The 13680-nt window shown below is 40.1% G+C and overlaps 1 protein-coding gene across 2 annotated transcripts in view; it reads left to right on the forward strand.

Moving 5' to 3' along the window:
- The first annotated feature begins 1923 nt into the window (after positions 1-1923).
- The window catches only part of LOC114134205 (nardilysin-like), a 35755-nt gene continuing 23998 nt past the window's right edge, over positions 1924-13680 (forward strand). Inside the window, exons 1-8 of one of the 2 annotated variants that reach the window (XM_028000622.1) lie at positions 1924-2026; positions 2391-2711; positions 4896-5145; positions 7963-8044; positions 11152-11305; positions 12198-12271; positions 12457-12552; positions 12733-12855. In XM_028000622.1, coding sequence (XP_027856423.1) covers positions 2536-2711; positions 4896-5145; positions 7963-8044; positions 11152-11305; positions 12198-12271; positions 12457-12552; positions 12733-12855 — 955 coding nt within the window. In that variant the 5' untranslated portion in view covers positions 1924-2026; positions 2391-2535. The other variant, XM_028000621.1, reaches the window with a different exon arrangement.

Here is a 13680-nt window from a genome sequence, read left to right on the forward strand (position 1 = left end):
ACTGCACTACAAGAGTATTTGCACAGTTTGAACTTAACTGCATTTTACAATGTTACAAACAGATTTTTTTTGTTTTTTGTTTTGGTGTTTATTACTGGACTGTGTGGTGAAGTTGAAGAAAAATTATGAATGGATTTCAAAGTCAGATTAAAAATCATTCAACTTTGACATCTCTTTGTGTACAGCCTCTTTTGTTCAGGCGCTCCTAAATAAATAAAATACTCTCAGGATAAATAAGGTCAACATTCTTCTTTGTGGATTATTCTTTTGTTTTTCATGGAAACTAGTCAGAGCTACATACAAAACAATCTCAGACTGAGACGTGTTAGTAGGCATGTCAAAACACTTGAAACAGCGTAGAGGCTCACATTAGCAGAAGAACTTTATTAACCATGTCAACAAAGCTGCCATGGAATAATATAGATATGTGTTACAATGTCCTAGTCAAAGTTCAGACCTAAATCCAATTGAGAATCTTTGGCAAGATATTAAGACAAACTTAGCCTTAGCTAAGCTTGAGAACAGTCAGAAATTTAGTGCTTTACATTGTCCTAGATGGTGATACATACTCCAAAAAAAAAAACGTTGGAGTTTTTAAATGCTGGTACTATTCTCTTTTCACATCACAATTATGCAGAATTTAGTGTCGGCTTAATAGATGATATCCAAAATGTAGTCATTGAGGTTTGTGGTTATTATGTGACAAAGCAGGAAAAACTTCAAGGTGTGTCAATATACTTCTGGCAAAGAACTGTATCAATGTACCAGAATCGGTATCCTTCAGAATGTCAGCACTTCTAACATCCATGTTAATATTAATCAGACTGAGGAAATATTTATTCAGTGACTAATGCCGGCGCTCTGTTTAAAGTGATGTGGAGGCTTTAGTGTTAACACTAGCGTTTCATCTCACATGCTGATAAGAAGAGCCAGAGGCTTATCTTTAAAAGACTGGATGAGAAAAGCTCAAAGTGCAGCCAAGCCGTGCCACCTTCATCCGTCCCGAGAGCCTTAATATCAGCTCAGGTGAAGGCTGGACGTGATGAATTAAGCGAGGAGGGGATGCCAAGCGAAAGCCATTAGGATACAAGAACTCGGACGTTTGTCTGGCTTGCCGGTTGTCATGGTTGCGGTGTTTATCACCTCTTTCTGCCAACACGGGCCCAGGGGCAAATCAGATTGGCTTCAGACTGAGAGAGGGAGAGAGGATACGGTGAGTGAGGGGGAGGACATATTGGCACAGCGGAGGGGTGAAATGCCAACACTCGGCATAGTCAAGACTGAAGAAGAGCACTGGACAAATGTCAACGTGGCTCATTCACGATAAGAGTGTGTTTCCATCCATTTGACTCAGATTTGGGGATTGAGACGCAGTTTGTTTACTACGCTGAAGGCTCTTTCTGTTTTGCTGATTTAATGCACAACAGATCTTCAGCAGCCGTGGGGTGGCTCTCTGGAAGATCTTGAAATTCAGTGAAAACAGCACTGTTAACCTATTATAGAGGTCTAGAGAGACACCTAATCAGAAGTAAAACCTCCCCATCTCCGAGTGGCTTATGCCTGCCGCCTACCGGCCAAAAAAGCATCCAGGCTTAAATGACTGCACAAGTGGAGGGGAGAAGGTCTGAAAGAGAGCTTAACTTTCATTCCGAGCAGGGAGGGGGGCAATATCACAACAGCCTTTATATCATCTTCAACTCCCCCAAGCTGATTTAAATTTCGGAAGGATCAATTATAACATCAACTTATTATAAGAAGAGGCAAGCAGGACATTCTCAATCAGGCATCTATAATAGGTAACAGATGGTATCGCCTTGTCGCTGCTGCCTGTCCCATCTCTGAGCACTGCGATGTAACCACCGCTGACTGCCAGGCGCACACGTGGGAGCACCTGAGCCCCGCCCCGTTGATTCTGCGCAGCCAATCGGCGCGCGTCGTGAAATCCTTCCAGCCAATCACGGCGCCGCTTGTTGAGGAAAGCGGAATTGACATGATGCGGACGTCCTGCTAACAGCAAAGGAGGAAGGTATGGATACATGATAAACACGCCGGCGTTAAAAGTTATTTCTACTGACCAACAGTTCTCCAAGGCGGCTGTCACACCCGTCTGACTTTCAACCCTGAGCAGAGGCGCTGCTTTTTATACACTAAGCTACGTCTCCTCCTCGGTGTTGAGTGTTTTTGGGGCGCAGAGGTGTGAGGTTTGTTTCAGGGCGGTTGGGTTTTAGCTGACACCAAATTGAAAGGGGCGAAAGCCCCAGACAGCCGTTGTGAATAGCTGCATTGTGCTGGTAGGTTAGGCTTTGTGTGTGTGTGTGTGTGTGTGAGACAATAAAGTCCCGTTACATGATTTTGTTTACAATATTTCTGTTTGTTTTTGTTGCCCGAAGGGTCTTCATCATTGCCCTGTTCTGGCTGACACGGCGTGTCGCCGCGTTAACGACTAAATTCCCAGTGACGGCGAGCTGTCCTGTTGTTTGCAGCCGCGCTCTGCTGTCAGTCCGCTGTGCCAAAGCCTCGTCACCTGTGCCGAGGATGCCGCAAACAAACAAGTCCGGTAACACCCCGGCGGCGGACTCTCCGGGCTCGGTCCAGGCGGAGGCCCCGGCTTCCCGTGAGGAGAGCCGGGCTGCGGCGGATGATGGGGGAGGAGAGGACAATGTTGGAGACCGTGAGATCATCAAGTCACCCAGCGACCCGAAGCAGTACAGGTACAAAGCTCTTTCTGGGTGTTTTCGTTGGAGAACTGCAGCTGAGCAGTGAGAAGCACACTGGTCTGAAAAGTGTGGCATGCACTTAAATTCAACCCCCTCTGAGGTGATGCTGCTCAGAAGCATGTTTTGCTTTTATTTGTAAGACGTCTTTCTTCCAGCTTTGCAAATCCAAAGACTGGTGTTTTCACACCTTACTGACTGCTAGATTTGGTTCTTTTGGGCACAAAAATTGCTAAATTTGTTACATTTACAGCTTCACACTCACTGCACTGTGTCACATGATGCAAACCCTTTGAAATACTTGGTTTGCATCATGTGGTGCCCCTGCCCACATGATGCAACCCGCCTGTGATGGGACCACGAACCACTGAAGGAAACAACATGAAAACCTCCAGAGAAGATGCAGAGCGTGACTTCCTTCTTCGCAAGATGTAAACAAAAATGGAGTAGTGTCAGATTTTAGTGCTTGTAGGATTTCTTTTTTGTCTTTGGCGAAGGACCACAAACCATTTCTCCCTCCAGCGTGTAACTCTCGTGTTTGTTTCGGTTCTATTCACCCAGAATGCCCTGCGGTGTAGTCCGCTTCCTGCTTTTGGAGCAATCTCCTGTCTGCTTGGCATTCACATATTCATTCAAAACGCGCCGGAGTTTACGTCAACCAAACCTAGACTTAGGTTTTTAGGCGGACCAGAGTTCACTGTTTGGTCCACATCAGAGTCAGTACCAGTTCCGTTAAAGCGAACCAATCAGGACTGGTGTGAATGCACCCTAAGACTCAATTTGGTCAATTGGATTTAGGTCTGGCATTTGACTGCTCCATTCAACCACATGGAAGGTAAACGTCCAACCTAATCTCAAGTCTTTTGCAGCCTCTAGCATGTTTTTTGATTATTTTTTTTTCCCTGCATTGATCAATGTTTAGCCCCATTAATCGTCCTATGAATTACCGGCTTCCCTGTTAAAGAAAAGCTACACACAGCATGAAACTGTATCCAATGTTTTACAACTGGGATGTAAAACATCTTCAGGTTGATGTTTGTTGTCAGTCTTTCGTTACATACAATGTTTGGCATGTAATCCCCACTTGGATTTCTCCTTTTTTCAACGATGGTGTTATTTTTGCCAATCTCCCATAAAGGGAGCAACTAAAATTTATCCCGTCAACAGAATCCCCTGTCTGAGCTGTAGATCCTTCAGCGTTACCATGGACCTTCTGGTTACTTATTTGAGAAATGCTCTCCTGTCAGTTCAGAAGGACATCCATGTCTCATTTAATTTGAAGTTGTGCCATCCTCTTCTGTTCGATCCATCTTTTTCAAATGACCGATCAAACAGTGCTCTGCGGGGTATTGCTTTAAAACCCGAACCCTGCTTTAAACTTCCCCACAACTTTCTGCCCAACCTGTCTGCTGTGTTCACTAATGCTCTCCAGCAAACCGAAACAGTTGTGGTTATTCTGAGATTAAATTACACACTCATGGATTTTAGTTACCGAATATAAGACTTCTGAAAGTATTCGGTGGCATTTCATGTAGGGCTGAAAATGTATGTGATCATTCAACCTTTTCCTTCTATTTCACAAAGATCCTCAAATCCTCATTGACAGGACATGCAAATAAGCGAAAGAAGATTTGGTTTGGGCTCAGCTGACTGAATTTATCGCCCCATGGCAGTACTCTTCCCTGGGCAGCGAGCCATAAAGCCCTAACCAAACACTGCCTCTGGGTAAAGCTCCTATGGTTTTAGTTTGTTCCCAGTCACAGTGTTTAATTTAATTTCATATTCACTGAAATCTATCAAGAAGAGCTATTTTCTTGGTTCATAAATGTGAAAGTAGAGATAAAATGACCTAGATCTACTAACCCCAATCCACAAATGATATTGAGCTTCTTCTCCAGCTGGATCAGTGCATTGTTATTATTGCACTCTGATGATCTGATTTCATGCTTTAAGCACACATCGGTGCCCCGGGCCGCCGCGGTGCGTAGTCAGAAAATGTGCTGTGGAAAAAGAAGCACAGAACAAGCCTCAGAGGGTTTGAGATGGAGCCTTCAAAGTAATACATGATTTAACAGCCCGCTAAAAATCGGACAAGAGAAAGAAGAAAGTCGATGAAACTTGCGACGTTGGAGTTCGCCAAAGGTGGTTGTGTGGTTTTACCTTAAGTTTTATGCTTCTCAGGTACATCGTTTTGGACAATGGCCTCGCAGCTCTGCTCATCTCTGACTACAGTGGGCCAGTGCTATCAGAACATGACGACTTAGACAAAGAAGAAGAGGGGGAAGATGATGACGACGAAGAAGAAGAAGATGAGGAGGAGGAAGATGAAGAGGAAGAGGAGGACCACCAGCACGAGGATGAGGCTGATGTGGATGAAGGCAGGGAAGACAAGAAAAGGGCTAAAAAGAAGAGAGGAAGTGCAGACAAACAGGTACCACACTGGTGCTTTACTGAAAAGCCTCTATTAGACTTTAGCAGGCTGTACAAATGCTCAACATCCATTGAGTTTTCCTTTAAAGGCATATATGTTTATTTTTATTTTTTTCACTTATATTCAAATCAAAGTAAAAAATTATGTAAAAAAACAAAAAAAATGTGAAAGAGAAAGGATGAGTACAAGTCAGCAGAGAAGACAACCGAAAGTTTCAGAAGAGTGACAAAGTTACGCTCGTAACGCCAAACTTAGTTCATTAATGTGGAATAAAATATGAACCCAAAACTAAAATAATGTTGCAAAAGTCTGCAGTTTGAATTCAGTTTCACAAAGTTCAGGTATATATGGTAGCATTTCCAGTAAAAAATACAATAAAGTCTGAGCAGATGTCCAAATGCAACAGTTTGTATATCTAGCAAACCAACATCCCCTTGAGGGCCTTAAAAGCAACCTGCCACTATCTTAGTGCGGCTGAAATTTACCGCAGTGGCAAATGACCAGTTGTGACAAAACTCAGAAAGCTCTCAAATAAACACAAATTATTCTCCTTTTCTGACCAGCTTTGTTAGACAGTTGTGCATGTCTGCATGTTCCCTGATGTGACTCTATGTTACCAAGCCATCCAGCAGTTGTGCAGTTCTCAGTTCCTTCACCTAATTAATTTGCATTTATTCGTGGGAGATTAGTTGTTCAGATGACACACCATCATCCATGTACAGTACAAGGATTCCAGGCTTTTTACTGATAAAGTTACTTATTCACAAAAAAACAATAGAAAGGCTGATTATGATTTATTCATGTTCTATGTTTTTAGTATTCATATATTTTTAAGGCTCTAAAATTTGTTTGCCATTTAAAAATATTTATTCCACATAAAATTAGGAACAAACTAAAGCTTATTTGACTGCTGATAAATGAAACGTTTGGTGCCATTTTTGGTGTAGACCTAGTAAGTTTGCATGTTGCTCAACTTGTCAGCAGCTTTCAGCTCCTTTCTTGTTGTCTCTCAAAGTTCAAAGTATTTCTTTAAATTCCCGCAGAGGGTCCAACAAAGTGAAACTTCCTAATGCATAATTCAACAAGTCCATTTAGGTACGGTACTTGTTTGAAAAACAACAGCCAACTCTTCCAGGGCGAAATTGCTCTGAACAGTGAAACAATGAAACAAAAGAACATTGAAAATGTGGTCAAAGCTCTAAAGACACAGATTTCAGTATTGTTTTGCAGATTCCAAAAAACCCCCCCTGAACCTTTAGTTTCTCTTTTTTTCACCTGACAGCCATACCTGAGACCAGTTCTGTTTCCTCTCAGACCCAACACTGCTTCCTAACTACTAATTAGAGGAAGCTACATTTTTGAATTAATTGAAGTTGCTTATCTAGAACATTGGATGAATTTTTACCAGACCAAAAAATAAATAAATAAAAAAACTGCACTTTTGGTCTCTACCCTTAAACCATGAATATAAATTGCCATATTACTGTATTTCTTAACTTAGAGGTAAAGTCAGACATTCGGTTTATCCGTAAAATGTGACAAAAATAACAAGTTTGCAGAGAACCTCTTGTAAGAATTTTAACATGCTCTGTTTTGGCTGGCATGATGATGCAATATGCGAGAAATATGTTTTGGGTTTTATTTCTTTTGGACCTGAACTTGTAAGTGTTTTTCGTTTTTCTCTTTTTTTCTTTTTTTCCTACTTTACTGAAAGAATCGTGTACTAGAATTGGGTACACACGTTTTATTTTTGTTTTTGAGGATTTTCCCTAGTGCACATTGTGTAAATTACACATCAGTACTTGCACTCTAATATTTGAAAAAATGTCTTTTAGGAAATTACAGACAGACCACCACTTTCAAACATTCATCCGGTTAGAGTGCCCAAATTGCTTTATCCCTGCAATCTAACCAGATGCATTTACTTCTTTAGATGACATTTGGCTTTTCTATTGCAGCTGCAAATTTTAGTCAAACATAAAGGTTTTGAGTTTTGAGAAGGAGCTTCTCTCTTGCTGATGTTAAACTAACTTCACTGTTTCGTGGTGTTCAAGCACAACAATGATCTCAAAGACACATTAGAAGTGAGTTTGGCTGGCTTACATCGTTAGAGGTAACGTTTAAGGCTAGCCGACAAGAAAGTTGGGCTACTGTTTCTGATAGAGGGTTTAAAAAAAAAAAAATGAATTCAAAGTTATACCAAAAGCTTGTTGGTGTTTACCTGAAGCCTGTGGTCAAGTCATGCTTGCTCAGGGTGGATCCCTGCAAAATCAGACAATATCTTGGCTTCCTTATACAGCTTCACCAACTGGCATTATGAACTAAATTTGACTGCTTCGTTCTATAACTTGGGTCAAATGGGAATGGATGTCAATGAATTTGACCTATTTTTAAGATCGGAAAGTGTTGGGTTTACTTCCTTTATATTTTTATGGACATGAATTGGATCACTTTGTTTCGTAAAGTGCTTTGAGCTGCATGGAAATACAAAGAACTGAATAATGAATCCTCTGGAAAAAAAACCCAGTTCAAATGCATAATACAACAAAAGTGAACATGCCATCTAATGCATTATGAATGCCTGCATTGAAACCGCATATAACCAACATGGGATCACTCAATGAGAAAATAAAATGAATGTATGCTATGATACATAGCAGCAAATGATGTGACGGCATTCTTTTCCCCTGTTCCCATTATCGTTGTGTCTCTTCTTTGTTCTTCTCTCCAAATGCATTGCTTGTACTTATTTAACAGCTGCACTACTCTGACAATCAGGACAAGTCTCAAAGATAATTTGATTTCTCTGTGTTTAAGTCTGCCGCGGCTCTGTGTGTCGGCGTGGGCAGCTTCAGCGACCCCAGCGACCTCCCGGGCCTCGCTCACTTTCTGGAGCACAGTGAGTAATTAACGCCGGAGAGTCCAGTCGAGTTTCTTCTTTTCAGTGCCTTGATACAAAACCGAGACAGGACAATTAAGGGCTGATTCGGTGTGAAAAAGGTAAGTTAGAACAGTGGATTCTGTACATTTCATCCACATCACCGAACGGAATGTTTCAAACCAAAGAATATTTGGGTTTGTTGTATGAGAAAAGCTCTTAACTGAATGAGGTTATCGTGAGATTTAGTCAATTAATCCAAATTGTGGAAGAAAGGAGTCTCAGTGCTTCCTACCTTCCTTCATTTATTTATTTTTTTAAACCTTTTTCTTTGAAGTGAAAGGTAACCCTGTCATATATTTATTTTCTGCTGCTACATTCAAAGCATTTTTATTTTTATAGATGTGCTTTGAATATAGAGACTGGAGTGTTATCGTCCTGTGCGAACAGTTTTACTTTTGAGGCTTTTTTTCTTTGTGTGTGTGTGGTTTTTTTTATTGAGTTATTATCTAGTTTAAATAATCCATCTTTAGAACACATCTGTAGGGCCTGGCACGGCTAACCAGCGTCAGATCCTTGTGTAAAATGTCAACTCTTCTTTGCTGAATGATCGCCCTCAGGGCTTTTCCTTCCTATGTTTCTCCAGCCTCAGTAGAACGGGTGACGAGGTTGTGGGAAGATAGCGCAGCTAACCGTGCCTTAGGAAGATAGGAGGCTAAATTCTCTATTAATATATTCTACCTTCGCTCTTTTAATGTTGCCACTGATCCCAATGTTTTAATGCGCTCCAAATAGGTTTTTGTTTCTTTGTTGTGCGTGCCTTGTTTTCTTGTTTTGTCACGTTCAAGATCAGTTAACAGGATGTGACAGCTCTCAGAATAACCCTCTCCTGAGGCCATGGTCATCCAGTGTGTGGAATGGGGCAAAGGGCATAAAATTTTCTTTTAGGCTTTTTTTTGACCCACTTTTTTCTGCTGCTTTTATTTCCATTCAACTCATTACCTACAAAAAAACCCCCCATCTAATACATGAGGTATAAAATATAAGAAACCATTTTAGAAGAAGTCAAAAATCATCAGTAAGGTTGGATTTACATTAAGCATTGTTGTTAGCTGTTGAGACTTATGCTGACTTTTTAAAGAATTCACACTAAGTAGAAATGTTTAATGTTTTGTCATATCACAAGCATACTCTTCAGTTAATTGGATAAGATGTAACATGATCTAGAAAGATGTTTTAAAAGCTTTGATGGGTACATCTGAAACGTGTGGTATTCATGTGTATGATTCCCCCAGAGTCAAAACTTTGTAAAATCTAATTTGCTACAATTACAGCTGCAAACCCTTTTGCATTCCTGTCAGCTTTGCACATCAGAAGGTGACATTCTTAACTTCCATTTTTGCAGAATAGCTCAAGCTTTAACAGACTGGACAGTAAGCACGTGTTCAGTAAGTTCTTAAGTAAATTTAGGTCTGGACTAGAGGTGGACAATATGGACTCTTATCACAATATTTTGTGGTGCTACTGTAATAACAACAACAAAATAAATGATAGACTATTTATTGCTGCTTTTTTGGGTAGCAAAAAAGGAACAATATTCAAGAACACAAATACTGTTCTTGGAAAAACATTCCCATATAAAATAGGCTTCTTCAGGATGGCAGTTATAAAATAAAATTGTGATTTATAACACTAAACTGCACAAATCGCTCATTCTTTCTAATTTACTAGCATTTATTGATGTTTTTGTGAAACAAACAGCAGAGAAAATTATGAAAAAAAATAACATTTCTGACAGTATTGTCAGTTTTGCTTTTTTATTTGATGTCATTAATTGAAATTTATTGAGACAATGAAAAATCTAAATTCTTATCATGATAAGAAGTTTTTCACAGCAAACGACGATCAATCCGAAAATATCTGGCAAAATGTCCAGCCCTCATCTGGACTTTGACTTTTTAAAAGATTTGGATCTATTGTTGGTCGCAGCACATGCCAAATGCATCGTCGTAGTTTGTAGTATTGCTACTTTGACCATAAATTGTAACATTTATCTACTTCTTATTTCAAAAACTGCCCTTTGTATTCTGCAGTGGGTGAACAAAGCCCAGTAACTTGGGTGAGGTTTCCAGCCTCGGAAACCTCAGCACACCTCCTTCTGTCTGAACGCCTCATAATGCTGTCCTTCCTCAGCCTGTCAGTTTAGGTTCAGCACACATCGGAGGTCATGGTGGCCTCGACCACACATACTAAACAGCTGGTTATCTGATGGACAAAGGTGGTGAATAATTGTGAAGTGGAGGGAAAACGATACCTGGTTCTTAAATGTTTTTACATGTAAACGCCTAAAAATTGCGGCATACATTTTTGTATCTTCACCCCCTTTTACTCTCATAGCCCTCAGTAAAATCCACTATATTCAAGTTCCTTTAGAAGTCACCTTGTAGGCTGGCAGATTGTCTGATTAATCCTCTCTTTGCCCTGCCAATTTTGTTTCACAGCTAAGTCTCTTGGAACATTTGTCACACACTTTCCATTTTTGGACAGTGGACTGAACATTACACTGAGATTTAGGAGATGATCTCAAAACCTTAAAATTACGGCCAATTCTGCAGTGTCGTCCATATAATAAGTCAATGATTTACCGCTAATCATTTGATTTACGTGGACTTTGGGTAATGTAGACGATAGTATCCTGCTTTTAATTGTGCAAGAGCAGGACAAGTCGGGAGAAAAAAGCTGGTGCAGCTCAGACTGCCACACATCTTTAGGATTGCTGCTATCAGCAGAGATAGCGGAACATTGTTCTTAGGTCATTAGTCATAAAGGAAACCCATGCTTATTTTTAAAGTTTGTCATCTGTACTGTCAACAAATGCTCAAAGCTTTGCTTAGAGCCGTGTGAAGAGAGACAAAGCTATCATTTTCTGAAATGCGTTGTCAGGCTGTATCTGTTCTTGGCTCATTGTCCAGGCAAACAAGAGGACCCATAAATAAAATACACATTTTTCAGAAAGCTGCTGTGATGGATTTTTCATTTATGCTCTTTTATTTATTTATTCATTCATTGATGTACAGTCACTTTACGCTTCTCCTCCCGTCACATCTGATTTCCTTGTTGTATTCCAGTGGTGTTCATGGGCAGCGAGAAGTACCCGTCAGAAAACGGCTTTGATGCGTTCCTCAAGAAGCACGGTGGGAGCGACAACGCCTCCACCGACTGCGAAAGGACCATCTTCCAATTTGACGTCCAGAGAAAAAGCTTCAAAGAAGCCCTTGACAGGTTTGGAAACGAGAGATTTCCTTTGTCTTTGTGTGTTTTTTTCTTGTTGTTTTTTTTGCTGCTGTCACCCTTCACAGGCGAACTTATTGAGAGTTATTGCTTGACTGACGGATAAACAGAGAAGAGAGAAACAGAACAAGAGAAGATAAGTCAAAGAGCCCATTTCTGCTTGATTTTAGTAATGCGTTGTAATGACTTGTGGCTATCCATGTCCAGCTGTTTGAAGGGTATAAAATCTGTTTGTGTCTTGCACACTTTGGATGATGTTTAGGAAGTTATTTTCTTCCCAAATATGTGCAAGCCTGCATTTTCATTTTAGCTCAAGTGGTAACCTGAGCTTTAAGGAAATCTCAGGAAAACCTGGAACAACATTTTTTGTGTTCACTTAGCGGAAGCAAAAGCAAATACAGTCGCATTCTCAAAGACCAGTGCTGCTTGCAGCTCAGAGTTTTAAAATAATCTTCTCTTATCAGACAAATTGTCTCAACTGTATTTTACATTATTTAATTGCATTTTTTTCCCCTAAAATGTAAAATAAAAATTTTGTGCAGCTTTGTACAACTGGACTAATTGGTAATTTCATTTGCAAATACAATATTTAAATCCAGTCACTTATGTTCATCTTGCAGTTAAGCCCAAAATTATTCATACTTTGGATTTAAAGTGATTTTTATTAAACTGAGAAGTTTGTTTCTCTGTACCCTTCTAAATAATCTATTGAAAAATCTTAGTTTGCATTACAGAAATCAAATGGTGTGATAATAGTTGCATGTTTCCACTGGCATTTTAACCATTTCTCTTAGGTGATTTTTACAAATTCTCCATTTCTTTTTATCTCTGTCTTGCAAGCAAGCTGCTAATATAAAATCTGCATGCCGTTTGTTGTTCTCAGGTGGGCCCAATTCTTTATCTGCCCCCTGATGATCCGAGACGCCATCGACAGGGAGGTGGAGGCGGTTGACAGCGGTGCGTCTCTCTGCCGCTGCATTTCCCTTGCTCTGTTCTGAGATGATAAATCGTACCTCATCTATTTGGGGTTATAAACATCGCAGCTGCTCCTGTAGCTCTTTTATACTCCAACTATTGTTGTGTTTTGTTTTTTCTTTAAATCCTTTGTCTACTCCTTGTTTGTGTTTTGTTTTTCCTGTCAGAGTACCAGCTGGCTAAGCCATCCGACTCCCACAGGAAGGAGATGCTGTTCGGCAGTCTGGCCAAACCTGGACACCCTATGGGCAAGTTCTGCTGGGGTAAGTCTGGAAAAACCACCACTGGGACACTTAATACACACTGGGCCTCCTTGGAGAATGTGCAGCAATAACACACAGGTGTGGTGAATAAAATGCCAATTTTCTAGCTTCATCTCACTGCATCCAATCTTTGCTGTCCTGAAACTATCTTTGATTCTTGTTAATCCATCACGCTTCTAGGTAACGCTGAGACATTGAAGCAGGAGCCGAAGAAGAAAAAGATCAACGTGTACAAGCGTCTGTTTGCCTTCTGGAAGGAGCACTACTCTGCCCACTACATGACTCTGACTGTTCAGTCAAAAGGTCGGAAAAATCAATTCCATTTATCATTCATAAACACGCATTTAGTTAAGAGAAATTAACTTGACTCTAACTTACTTCATGCGGCGAAACAAACTGATTCCTTGGGAAAAAAAGGCAATCTGCAGGTTCATAAATTAAACTGGCATTTGCACAAAAAAGGTTCCTCTTCATCCTTGTGCAGCCAGCTGGAGATAATTGCTGTCAGATAAAAATTATCCAACAGATTTTCAGGGTTTCGCTGAAAATGTCACGCAGGTAATTAAATACTTTATTCCAGTAAAATATTGACAAGTGTTGAATTTTTTTTGTGCTCCGAACTATCATCCTCATTAAACCGATGAGTTAATGGTCCTCAGTATAAATATGATCCCTTCCTGTAGGGAGTCTTGTATTTTTCTCAATCTAAGGCGGTATTAGGTGAAACAAATGTGTCACAGTTGTCCTAATTAGAAAAGCAGGAGACAATGTGTTAGACAATAAAACATCTAAGAACTATCGGAACATGGTAATACAATCAAGTTCAAGTGTTTTTGAGCGACACACAATTTCTTAATTTCTTTTTTATGTTTGCTGCACAGCTAAATCCTTTTCGTTAAGGAATCAGCCTGATAATAATTTGTGTTATAGCAGTAGGGAAAACATAGTGTTTTATTCATTTTGATGATATACAGAAGTAGGTAATAAACTTAAAACTTTATTATAAATACTACATAAACTTTATAGTGGTGGTGATATGATATGACTAAACTCAGCAGCGTTTTTGGCTATAAATCGCTCACTGCATGCAGCCTAGAACCCCTTGTACTAAACCATAAACACGATTTA

The sequence above is a fragment of the Xiphophorus couchianus genome, chromosome 19 (assembly GCF_001444195.1).
Source record: "Xiphophorus couchianus chromosome 19, X_couchianus-1.0, whole genome shotgun sequence".
Taxonomy (NCBI): Eukaryota; Metazoa; Chordata; class Actinopteri; order Cyprinodontiformes; family Poeciliidae; genus Xiphophorus; species Xiphophorus couchianus.